Source organism: Bradysia coprophila, chromosome IV (genome assembly GCF_014529535.1).
Source record: "Bradysia coprophila strain Holo2 chromosome IV, BU_Bcop_v1, whole genome shotgun sequence".
In the NCBI taxonomy this organism is placed as follows: domain Eukaryota; kingdom Metazoa; phylum Arthropoda; class Insecta; order Diptera; family Sciaridae; genus Bradysia; species Bradysia coprophila.
Window position 1 is genome coordinate 14,529,538 of NC_050738.1, and position 12,795 is coordinate 14,542,332.

The 12,795-nt window shown below is 37.9% G+C and overlaps 2 protein-coding genes across 2 annotated transcripts in view; one reads left to right on the forward strand and one right to left on the reverse strand.

Moving 5' to 3' along the window:
• Window positions 1-3,491: 3,491 nt before the first annotated feature.
• LOC119066053 (mucin-5AC-like) lies at window positions 3,492-4,863 on the reverse strand. The gene is made up of 2 exons (XM_037168278.1): window positions 4,651-4,863; window positions 3,492-4,592 (listed from the first exon to the last, which is right to left on the reverse strand). The coding sequence occupies exons 1-2, from the start codon at window positions 4,861-4,863 to the stop codon at window positions 3,492-3,494; spliced, it is 1,314 nt and encodes a 437-aa protein (XP_037024173.1).
• Window positions 4,864-8,370: 3,507 nt separating this feature from the next.
• Window positions 8,371-12,795, forward strand: part of LOC119066000 (endochitinase At2g43620-like) — a 29,957-nt gene continuing 25,532 nt past the window's right edge. The window contains exon 1 of the mRNA XM_037168209.1: window positions 8,371-8,382. The gene's annotated coding sequence lies outside the window, so the exon portion shown is untranslated. The remainder of the gene's footprint in view (window positions 8,383-12,795) is intronic.

Here is a 12,795-nt window from a genome sequence, read left to right on the forward strand (position 1 = left end):
TTCTAAGTTTGAAAATGTGACAAACAGCCTGGCCCGATTGGATTGGAGAGGTCGAGTTGAGTGTCTTCGGGTGGCCGCAGACCTCTAGTGCAATTTGTAGAATTTGAAGCACAACTAGTCAGAATTATACTTGTGATGATATTTCGGTTAATTGTATCATATTAAGTTGTGTTTGCTCAGTATGATTAAGTGTTAAGTGTTGAGAAAATGCAAGAAATGAGAAGACAATTTTGTAAGTGTCTGTGTGGTGACCCTTCTGAAGTAAGGGTTTAGAACTGATATTTTCCCTTGAATACATACAACGGTTACATACATTTTTAACAAAAACTGTTGCGGAAGAATGTTAAATCCACAAATATTGAGTAAATAATTAAAATAACAATGGAAGGCGAAAACTCGCTGCTGCAATCGTAGCATCTATAACCAAGCAGTAAACAAATTTTGCAGAACTCTACTATGTTATCATTATAAAAGATGAGAGTTTCTGGTGTACTATATTTTGGACGCACATGCTCTAGTTGTTGACCTTATTTATTTTGGTTTCGATAAAATTAAATGTTTCATCTAATTGTTTATCACAAAAAAATCTCTTCGAGAAAAGTGTGACGCAGTCTTTATAGTACAATTTCTAAAATGAATGATATCGCTAGAGTTGACGCAAAAATTAAGAGGCATCAGCACTTTTTCCTACCACAAAACCCGAAAAAACGACCCGAAAACTGTTGATGTATCTCTTAGAAAGTCATATAAAATGATTCGAATATGCTTCGGAAAGGTAATATGGACTTTCGCCGTTGGAATTGCGGTCTTACAATTTCCAGAAATTAAAATTTTTTTAATAAAATAATGAAATTAAAGTACCTCTGTTTTGAGCTAAAATTTTCACAAAACTGCTCACTTTCCTGACAACACCAAAAATATTACAACACAAGAGCCTATTATATGAAAAACTGCCACTGATTCGGTTGGAATTGCGGTCACAAATTTTTAAAATAAATCTTTAAATTTCACAAATGTTAAAAAACAAACTGCAATAGGTTTAAGCATTATCAAAATATAATAAAATGGCGTCACACTAAATCGAATCATTTCCGAAAAATGATTTCAAAAATGATGTCATTTCGATTAAAATGCTACGTTCAGTAAAGGGGACATATGGGCAACAAAATTTTGATCTAAATAACAAAATGAATTTTTGATAATTTAAACGATTTCAGCCTTTATTATGCGCTGATTACCAGTGCATACATTGTAGAAGTTGATTTCAGCAAATAAGTAACAGAAAATCTACATATTTAAGTCAAAATTTTGTGTGTTCAAATTTAAATTATTGCGCTTTTCCGAATTTCCTAGTTGTTTTGAGTTGTGATCGTTGGATGGAGCAAGTATCAATTGTTAAGAAGAATCATGTTGGAGTGTGTCTTAGGAGGAACAATTATGCCTCTTAAATTGCAAAACTAAAACATCTGCCAAATAATTTTCACCAACAAAATTTGACTGAAAACAACAAAAAGCTTACCAAAAAAATAGTTTGTGTGGTAATTTAGCCCAAGGTAAAGAAATTATAATTTTCGCCTATGCATAGTTGACGTGTCTCAAACAATTTTCTTCGTTCTTTTTTTGGGGGTGAGACTGCGTCAAGTCATCCACTATCGCTCCGGACATGATTTACAAATTTTCATTCAAATAATTATTAAAAATGAATCGTAGCTCGATCACTCTTTTGAATTTGGTGAGCATATCAACTGTATGATTTAATTTAAAGTAAGGATAAACACTTGATTGAATACGTTGGCTGATATAATGGTTTTTCGTCTCTTTATGTGGCATCAGTCAAGAAGCCTTCAAAGCGACGCAAGTCCTTATGTCTTTATTTACAAAATTAATGATTAAATTAAATTAAATTCCTGAAAATTTCCTGAAAATCTAAAATGTTTATTTAATGTTTTAACACAACTTCCTTAATGCTTTTCTACAGATTTTTGTTCTGGAGTACATGATTCTGGTCTCCAAGGAATCTTTGGAAGAGTATCCAGTGATACACCCCGTTGGAAAGTTATTACTTCCACAAAGATGATAATGCTGAAGGTATTTTCACTTTCAAATGAAAAGAAAGTATCCACTAAGCCACCAGCAACAAAGTAAATGGTCTGAACAAAGTCGCTATCCCATATGACGTAGTAAACTGGATGCTTTGAATGTTGATTCAAAGAGCCTTTACCCCAAGTCCCGTAACGGAAGTACAGAGTTCCATTTCTCAATGTAATTTCTATATTGCCTGCATTCCGGAAATACACTTAGCTCAATATAATAAGCAATTTTTATGCGAACTCTTGTTTTTTTTAGGTCCTACACTTTTCGAGCACTAGCGTCATCTATTCGACGTTGATTCACCGAAACAGAACTTTATGTCCACAACGATTTCGCACCAAATTCAAAATTTCTTGACATTTTTTTTAACCAATAAATGGTATAAAATCGATAAAATTCAAGAAGAAAATTTATTTCGAAGCAATCAAACTTTAATGTAAGTTTAAATAACTCACAGGCGTATCTTTAATCTAGCAAAATTTAAAATTTTGTTTTTGATTTTTTCGACATCAACACATGGACGCTGAAAATGTAACAATGATCATTCATCAATTTGACATGTTTAAAAATTAAAAAATGTACAGGGCAGCGTCAATGTAAAAATTGCACATACGCATGCATGTGTGTATGTGCTGCACTTGTCTACTAAACTAAAGTAACAGAATGAGGCTTTGATATGAAGCATATTGCTCTGATGATTGTGACTACAACTAAATAGTTGGTGGTTAATATTTTTTATAGACAAAATAGCGAAATAATTATAAATTATCAAAAGTTGTGTTGTCAACACACTTCCATTATAATTTGGAAAGTAGAGATCCTAACATTTCAATGTCCAACACCTTGATGCATGACGTGAATGTTTTTCTTTTCTTCGTAATTTCTGTCATTTGATTTATTTATTGTGAAACTGTCAATCAATCGTGTAGTGATTTAAAGACAATTTTTTGGTGTTTCAATTTTGGATTCTTTTTTCTAACAATGCCCGATACAATGCCATAAATTTATTGTAACATTTTTATAAATCTTCTATTTTAACACCTACAAAATCGCAAACAGAAAATATGTAAATCCAAATTATTTACATTTGTTAAAATAATTAAATGACTTTTTTGCAACTAAATGACGGAAATCAACTCTTTCTAGCGTAGTAGTCGATAGCATAAGAGTCCACTTTTTTAACAATGCGACAGATGTGCGAGAAAAGAGTTTGTCGCCCGACAGATGTGCGAGAAATTTTTTTTCTCGCACTGTTTTTGTGAACATTGATCAATGGAACAAGGCAATAAGAGTAGTCGACAAGTCAGTTTCAATATCCATTCATTTAATGAAATTCCATTATTGCATTATAATATCTCGAATATTACAAAATTAACAGGCGAAAGTTAAGTAAATGATCCTTAAAAAGGCTTGCCGTGAAACGTACGATAAAAATTGAATGTACAATTGTTGAATTCAGATTTTGTAAAATTTGGAAGGACAGGCGTTTCAGGAGCATCCGAAGAATCTGCACCAGCAGATGCGCCCTCAATTATTGTAATTGATTGTGACATTGTACGGCTGGTATTGCCGGTCGTATCGGAATCGGATGCAGTTCCAATCATCCGAATTTGTTTTGAAGCGAAACTAGCACCATGTGCATCCTCTCGATCAATATTTTCGATGAGCGCAGCCGAAATACCGTCACTTAAACCGGTGATGTTGAGATTAATTTCTTTGGGAGCTGAATCACCCAAATTAGCGACAACGTCATGAGAAGTGGTACTTGTAGATGGAAAAACGGTGTTGCTTGCAGATGGAATAGCGGTGGTGCTTGTAGACGGAAAAACGGTGTTGCTTGCAGATGGAATAGCGGTGGTGCTTGTAGATGGAATAGCGGTGTTGCTTGTAGATGGAATAGCGGTGTTGCTTGTAGATGGAATAGCGGTGTTGCTTGTAGATGGAATAGCACTCATCGCATTGCTCGACGAAGAACGTTGAAAAGGTACACCTCCGAAAATTTGTGCAGAAATTTTGCGTTTGCTTGTTGCAGATGACTGCACATATCCGGCTGCAACTTTGTCCGATCGCCAACCAAACTGTCGTTTAATGACATAAAGATCCGCACCAGCATCAGCCAACAATGTAGCTGAACTCCGTCGAAAACAATGTCCTGTGTACAAAGCTGGTGCATCCAAACCGCAAAACGTAGCAATTCGTTTGGGTATCGCCCCAACGGTATTGATGCCAACTGCCTGAGTTGTACACTGCCCATTCCGGTAACACACAAAGAATCGATCATGAGGCGTATGTGACTTTCGTAACAACATGTATTTTCGCACGATGCCCAATAAATTGTATCTCAAACCGCCTTCTGTGATAGCGAAATCTCTTGGATCGTAGTTTTTTGTGTCCCCGATGTAAACATGCAAGTAGTCACCGCGATCAACAACATCTTTCACCGACATTTTTGCCAATTCAGCCCGACGACATCCTCCACCGATACCGATAATTAATGCCGCCTGTGATATAAACACCAATAAGCTGTCGTTCATTAATCGAAAAACATTAAAATTTTACCTTCATCATTAAAAATTTATCGTCATCTGCCTCCATGATGAACTTGTTGAAATCGTCGCCCGTCAAAATGCTCGATTTTTTCGCAACATGGCCGACACCGTTTCGTTTCAGAAATGCAATGAGTCCATGAAATTTGCTGATATCGACGCGTCGTTCCTTGTATATCATGCATTTCAGCTTCGAATACTCGCTCCAAACTGTTGAAGACTTCATAATCTTCGATTTTTCGTTGAAATAACACAACATCACGTTTTCTGAAATGACTTTCACTCTTTTTTCTTCACACCAACCACAAAACTTTTTGTACACCTTTTCATAATTCAATTTGGATTTTTTCGGCAAAGTTTTTTCAATAGCCTCTGCGGCCGACCGCTCAATATCTGAGCATTCCGATTCATCGCTGAATGCAATATCTGCATCAATTATTATTTGATTATTTTCGCTGTTGCTGTCCGCCATGACTCACACCTCGCGTCGTTTGATTTACACTGAAATAAAACGACGTTGTCGCAGCTACAACGCCGTCAGCATAAAATAAAAGATTGCTGCGGTCGGAATAGTGTAAAATGATTATATCACATTATGGTCGAGTTGTGGTTCAAGTGAAAATTATTATAAAACGACAAAATGTTCCAAATAAATTAATCATTTCGCTTAGAAAGAGTTGATTTCCGTCATCTGTTGCAAAAAACGTTGTTCCTAACACGGTAGATATGCCGGTATTTTCTCGCACACGATGTCTTCTCGACCTCGGCTTCGCCTCGGGTCGAGAATCGACATCTAGTGCGAGAAAATACCTTCATATCTACCTTGTTAGGAAAATAACTATTTCGAAATTGTTTTTTGATTCATTTCAAATATTTTCAATTGTAAGAGTTACAATTGTAACGTGAAATGTACTGTACCCTACATGATGAACATTCTGAAATTGGTGGAATGCATTCAAGCCATTATATTTTGTGTTGACATTTTGACATTCGTATCATAGTTTAGAAATTTTTCGATTCTCTAGTGGTGCTTCCAAACAGGGCCTATTATGTAGAATTAAATTTGCAAAAATTCCCACAAAATTCTCCTCAAAGCCAAATTTTTCAAAAAATTAATTCTACACACCTTCAAAGTCAAATTAATTGCTTTCTTCACTTTAAATTGTACTAAAACAGACAAAAGAACGCAAAGACTTGCAAAATGTGCTGAAAATGAAGCGTAAATTTGTGAAAATTTTTGTGAATTTCTGTGAATTTTTGCAAATTTTGCAAATTAATTCTACATAATAGGCCCTGCTTCCAAAAGTAGTGCTTTTTTGTGCATTATAATAATTTTAAATTTAATTAAATTTTGATGTGTTATCGTACAATGTTCAATTGTTCAACTGTGAATCTTTTCCTATTAAATTATTTGGTGTAAGTAGCAAGAAATCGCGAATTTCTACCTTGTGAAAAGTGTTTTCATACTTGGGACTTCAGCATGCATTATCTCGCTTCCTTCCAGAGTTTTTATGGGAAATTTGAAATTAATAGAAGTGTTGAACTATTTCAAAACAAGGCATCAGAACAGTCGGAGCGTTTGCTGCGACTTAGCCCCGTACGATCCGTAATCCTATTTCGTCCGTAACCATAATACGTCCGTAGCCGTAATACGCCCGGAACCCTAATACGTCTACAACCCTCTAATGCGTCTGTTACCGAAATGCAAGTCAAGTTGGGCATGGTCAAATTTACTGAAAATGTTCATTTTTAAAATTGCGCATAGCGCAATTACGAAAGCCCGTACGAAGTACCTCTCAAATAAAACCAACAATTTACGATATTATTTTAGAAACCCAAAATTTTTTGCCATCATTATATTCGGCATTCAATTATCTCTCAAATGAAACAAAATCTAGCAAAATCGGATGAGATTTACTCGATTTATGTGCAAAAAACACTTAGGGCCGAGTAGCGGCCTTAGTCCAAGGGCCCAAATTTGAAACTTTTTTCGCCACGTTATTTTCGGTATTCAATTACCTTCCATAAAAAACTAAATCTAGCAAAATCGGATGAGATTTACTCGATTTATGTGCAAAAAACACTTAGGGCCGAGTAACGACCTTTGAGCCCTCCCAACAAGCCCACGTTGCATCTTACCTAAAAACAATGTTCAGCAACTTTGTTCTACTCGTCAATACCTTGATATATCACAAGCAGCTATTGCGTGCGTATTTCGGTAGATATCGTCGAAAGACTGAAAAACATCTATAGGGCCCTAGCACTGGAAGGGCCGACCCTACCATGCCCATTTTCGAACTTGACCTTACTTTTGTCGATACCAATCGGGGAAAAAAAAGAATTTTGAAAAAAGGTTGTGATTTGCTCAAGCTAGAGGGGTCACAGACGGACGGACGGACATTTTTTTATTGCGGATTCGTCATCTATGAACATAACCAAATGCTTTGCCCTTACTGTCTGCTTCCAATTCGACGTGTTACAAACGGCATATTAATCTTATAAGCCCCCAGTACTTCGTACGGGGCTAAAAAGGATTAAAGTTTTATGAAGGTTCAGTAAGATCTTATGGTCATAAAATCTAATTTAATTTGTGATCATCACTCAACTCTACCGATTTGGCTTTGTATTTACATTGTGACACCAAATAATTTAATAAGAAAAGATTCACAGTTGAACAATTGAACATTGTACGATAATACATTAAAAATTAATTAAAATTTAAAATTATTATAATGCACAAAAAAGGACAACTTTGTTGTTGTTGTTGTTGTTCCAATAAGTTGTGGCGTGGTCCAGTTGAACCGTGTTCAGCCAGTTCTTTCCTGTTAATTTCTCACATTAGAAATCGAGCCCCGCTTCTTGATAAAACTTTACAATCGCGCGATATCGAACCAAATCAACTGACTCCAATAGTTCTGTCAACGTAGTACATCGTTCTAACGCTGGAAATTCTCTTCTCACCATCCGATATTTTGTGCATTTCAACATGATATGTTCCAGGTCTTCTTTCAGGTTGCATTCTTCACACAACTCTGATTCGCGTAGTTTGAATAGTTTCTTTTTGCTCCCGCATAGGCCGTGTCCCGTTCTCAATCTCGTCAGAATTTTTATCTCTTTGCCGCTCAAATTGCTATTCTTGAACCAGGGTTTAAAGCTGACTTTTTTCTGGATCTCGTAGTGTACTTTTCCTTTTGTTCTAGCTGATTCTTGGTATTTTTCTTGCCATTCAAACATCATGTTCCTTTTCACTTCGTATCTCGCGTCTCCGAAGGTGATTTTCAAATGTGACGTTTCTTCCAATTGACTCCCCCGGTTGGCATAATCATCGGCTAATTCATTTCCCCAAATTCCTACGTGGCTTGGGATCCATTGAATGTTGTAATCCGTTGATTTGTTGTCTTCAATTACTTTCCTAATGAGGTGTACGAGGTAGTTGTCCTCCAATCCGTTTGCTATCCACTTGCAGCCGTTAAGAGAATCCGTGAAGATAACTACTTTTTCTAAATTATTTCCATCCGAATGTAACAATGCTTTTAGCATCGCTGCTAATTCTGCGCTAGAGATCTGAAATTTCTCAGATAGTCGTTCACATTCTCCAAATCCCCGGCCGTCTGACAGTCCGATTCCGACCCTGCCATTCTTACTTTTTGACGCGTCCGTGTACCATTTGTGGTGGCTCCCATACACCTCGGCTATCTTTGTTTCTGCTAGATGTTTCCATTGTTTGTCATTCAGATCCTTTTTTGTCAGATTCCCATCAGGTTCCAGCGTTTTCGAGATCGTTAAATTTTCCGGAAAGTTTCGATTGTCTGCGTGACAGATCATTCCCACTAAATTCGAATTCCTGACTCAGGTGCCTTCCAGATAGGTGAGTCCGTGGTCATCAAAATTGTTCTGGATTCTTTCTAGTCTTTTCTTCATCGGCAACTTCTTTTCCAAAACTTTAAGCATTTCCTTTTCAGCTAGAAATTTTCTTCTGATTTCTAACGGTATGGAGCCGGCCTCAACTTCTAATGCTGGGATCGTAGTCGTTTTCAAAGCTCGCATACAAATCCTCAGACCTTAATTGTAAGCTACGTCCAGCCTATTCAGCCACTTTCTGTTAGCGTTGCCATACACTGAACATCCATAATCTATCTTGCTTCTGACTATGGCTTTCAGTACGGTGATTAACGTTTCAGGATGTCCACCCCATTTGCTACCTGCTAACATTTTGATGACATTCAGCCGCTTTTCCACTTCTACCAATAGTTGAGTGATGTGTTTCTGGAAATTCAGCTTTTCATCCAGAATGATCTCCAGATACTTTACATCTTCTTCAAACTGGATTTCCACTTCTCCAATCTTGATCACCGGTCGAAATATTTCTCGTTGCGCTTGAAACCACATTCCTTTCGATTTCAGAGCACTGATGTTCATGTCTAAATCTTTAATCAGTTTGATCACAGCTGATGTGGCTCTTTGCAGAGTTTCGGTGGTCTCGGTCAGTTTTTCTCCCCAAACTCCCATTGGCACTCCTTCGCTCATCGTTTCCGACACATTACCACTGATGGTGTCCACCGTAATCTCTCGATTTTGTAGCAATTCACGATCCAGGAAATATATTGTTGTGGCAATCCGATCCTGTTAGCTATTGCTTGGAATTTCGACAGGTTCACATTGCTAAAAGCGTCTTCGATATCCAGGAACACGCTCATCACTTTCATTCCTCCCGTCAATTTCTCATTAATGACTGAAATTAAATGGTTGATGCAATCTATGGATGATCTCTTTCTGACGAAACCATACGATTTTTCATTCAATATGTCTCCTTCCTTCATCCATATTTCAAGTCTCGCTTTGACCATCGCATTGATGATCTTCAAATATACAGATAGTAACGCGATTGGTCTGTGACTGTTCAACAGTGCTAGATCTCTTCCAGGTTTAGGCAGTAGGACCATCAGGATCTTTTTCAGTACCACTGGTACCTCTTGATTGGCCCAGACTCTGCTGATCACTTCTAGGAATTTTTCTTTCACACTTTCCGGAAATCTCCTCACGTCTCCGTATTTAATCCCGTCTATACGGGTGCCGAATCCGACTTTTGCGATAAACCTTTATCCAATTCTTCCATGGAGAAAGGTTCTTCTGTATTTGCTGCCGTCGGTTCATTAACCGTTGATGGATTCTCTACCTTACATAATTTGTCTAAAAATTCTCTTACCATATGTGGACTCTTATACATCACGTTAAGTTGGTTCGGAACTCTATAATCGCTTTGTACTTTGAATTTCCTGAAGATTTCTTTGATCGGTGTCCTTGGATTAAGCGTCTCTGCCCAGGCCTTCCATGCTTCTGTTTTCGCTCTTTTCAGTGTTCTCTTGAATACCGCGTTGTGTTTTCTGAATTCCGTTGAATTTTGTGCCGTCATCGACCGGAAGTATTTGATTGTTGCTTCTTTTTTTGTCTTTCTCAGTTTTCTCAAATCTTCAGACCAGTAAGATTTCGGGGTATACTTCCTCTTCCCAAAACTATGGGGTCTCTTTGTGGCATCTAACTTTGCTCCTTCGATGGCTTGTATAAAATCCGAGATATTTTCGATTTTATCCGTTTCGATTCTCTCAATATGTGTCTTGAATTCTTCCATGTCTACTTTGGCTCTTATCTTGATCTCCTCATTGTTCATGGCTTGTTCCACTTTCATCATTATTACCAGATGATCCGATCCGAGATTTTCCATGCTGACTTCCCACTCTACATTGTGCATAAGGTCGCTGGAAACCCAAGTCAGGTCAAGAGGGTTCGCCTTCCCCGTCGTCGAGATAATTACTTCCCCAAGTTGGGTTGAATGCATTGAAATCCCCTCCGATCACACAGCTCAGTAAGCTTTTCACTTTCTTCATTATGACTCTCAAGTCTTTTAAGACCACGTCTTCTCTCACCTCCTTTTTCTTAGCCGGTGCATATACCAAAATCAGAACTAGATTCTTCTTTAAATTCGTTGTTTCCACCGCCACCGCATTCACAATCTCGAGTTCGGGAAGCGTTACCTGTTTGAACATGATGTTGGTTTTCACTAAAATCGCCACACCTGCGTTTCCATCCTCCCTTCTCTCTTCCACACAAATGTAGTTTTTCGCATAAAAAGCTATTTGTTTACGGGCCCACGTCTCCGATGCCAGGTAAAAGTGCACATTGTTTTCTTCTAGATGGTCAATGACCTGCGTTTTATTGCATTGTAAGCCACGTACTTTATGTTGAGCGATAATAAATCGCTCATTTTCAGGTCATTGTTGGGAATCGCGTTATTTTGAGTCATTCTTCTTTATCAGTGAAATCGTCCTCCATCTCGTAGAGGACTGATTTCCTTCTTTCCACCTCCAAGAATCCCATCACCATCTTTCCTATTTCAATTAGCAGCAAATCGTTGTCCAAGGAACCACCGGGTTGTTGATCGAGATCATACATCTTTACTTGAAGTTTAAAGGCCAGATTGTGGATAAATTCCACGGCTCGGTCCTTTTCTCTCACTCGTTTCAATTGTGACCCTCCAGTCTTTCCATCCTCTTTCTCGGTTCCGAGATCTCTTGTCACTTCCGTCTCATTCTTCTTGCTTAGGTCCTTTACAATCTCACTGTACATACCTGCGCCTTCTTTCGCTGGGTTTTCCGCAGGTTTCTTTCCCAGATTCAATTGAACGTAGTCGCTGTATTCTTTTCTCAGTTCTTGTGTTGTTTTCTTTGGGAAACTTCTGTCAGCGTTTTCTCCTTTCGCATCATTTCCTTTTCGAGGTAAATCCGGGAATTCTCGACGATTCTCAGCGAAGCGGTAATGTGATTGTGTTCTTGGAAATTGTTCATCGGCCTCCATCAATAGTCTCGCGCGAGTTGTCCCTTAGCTCATATTGAACGTAAAAAGCGATTTAATGGTTGATTATCGTAGGTGGGTCGGCAATGTTGCCAAGCTGGTATCGACCTGGTTTGCGCCAGGGAGCCGCCGTCAGCTAAAACTTCTTTCGGCTCTTTAAAATTGAATTTTGATCCGAATTGAGTGGGAAAAAAATCTTGTGTTCCTTGAAACTTTCTGCATAAGAAAAAAATATAAGTGCTTGAAAAAATATGCAGGTGGCGCTGTGATTCAAGATGGCGCCCATACAAAAAAATGTGCAAATCTGGAAAATCCGGTAAATGTTTTTTTTAAAGTAAGATTTTTTTTTAGATTTAATCAGTTAGGGTGATCATTTCTGATCAATGCACACAGATCATGGGATCCTTTGTGCTACCGTGTCATCATGAAAATCTTGAAGCCCTTTTCAGGACCTCATCTCCTTCTCAACCTATTGCCTTACGCTCTACACGAATCACTTCAGGCGAGCAAACTGATCCCTATGATTAGGTACCAAAATGATAGCTAATCCTTAGGGCAGAAAGCAAAGAGTGACTGGCGTCAACCTCGTTTCATTAGACTGTAAATTCTAGAAAGCCACTGGGAGACAGTCTCACCCCTTGTTAATAACAGATGATTACATGTATTCTTATTTCTGAATGGTTTTCTTAAAAACTACAATGCCGGTTAGTCTTAGTAGCTCCTCATCGACGTACGAACATATTTTGACCAAATACAATGTTTAAATGTACCTCTGGCGCATGGGAGCTTCGAACTTACATTTTTTTTTTTTTGGTATTTTCGTGATCAGGGGACCATTCTGCATCGAACCTACCCACAGGCCTTAAAAAGCAAAATACTTTTGTCGTTCGATCGATAGCACCCAAGCGCAACAAAAAACAGAAAAAATTCATTCAAACAGAATCAACAAACAATTTCAACAAACAAACGCAATAAACGAACCCAACTAAAATAGACTCACACCAAATTTCGTCCTTTCCATGCATTGAGGCCAAGTCACATTTAATTCAATTTCCCAACCATCGGAACAAATTTCTTAATTCTTTTCGTACACCAAGCACCAAATTTTGTTTTTTCTTTTCGAATGACGTTAAATTGACTTTCAGCTGAATGGCCAACCACATTACTTGATTAAAATCCTGTGTAGATCAAAACGGTGCGTCCTTATACAGGACGTTTGGAATCACTGAAAGAATGTTTATTTAGAAACCAAATTCTGAATGTGCCATCCTGTGTAGATCAAAACGGTGCGTCCTTATACAGGACGTTT

Coding starts and splice junctions, on each gene's coding strand:
- LOC119066053 (XM_037168278.1), bottom strand. CDS start 4,863: ATGAAGTCTTCAACAGTTTGGAGCGAGTATTCGAAGCTGAAATGCATG. Junction 4,593..4,650: donor ATAAATTTTTAATGATGAAG/GTAAAATTTTAA, acceptor TTTATATCACAG/GCGGCATTAATTATCGGTAT.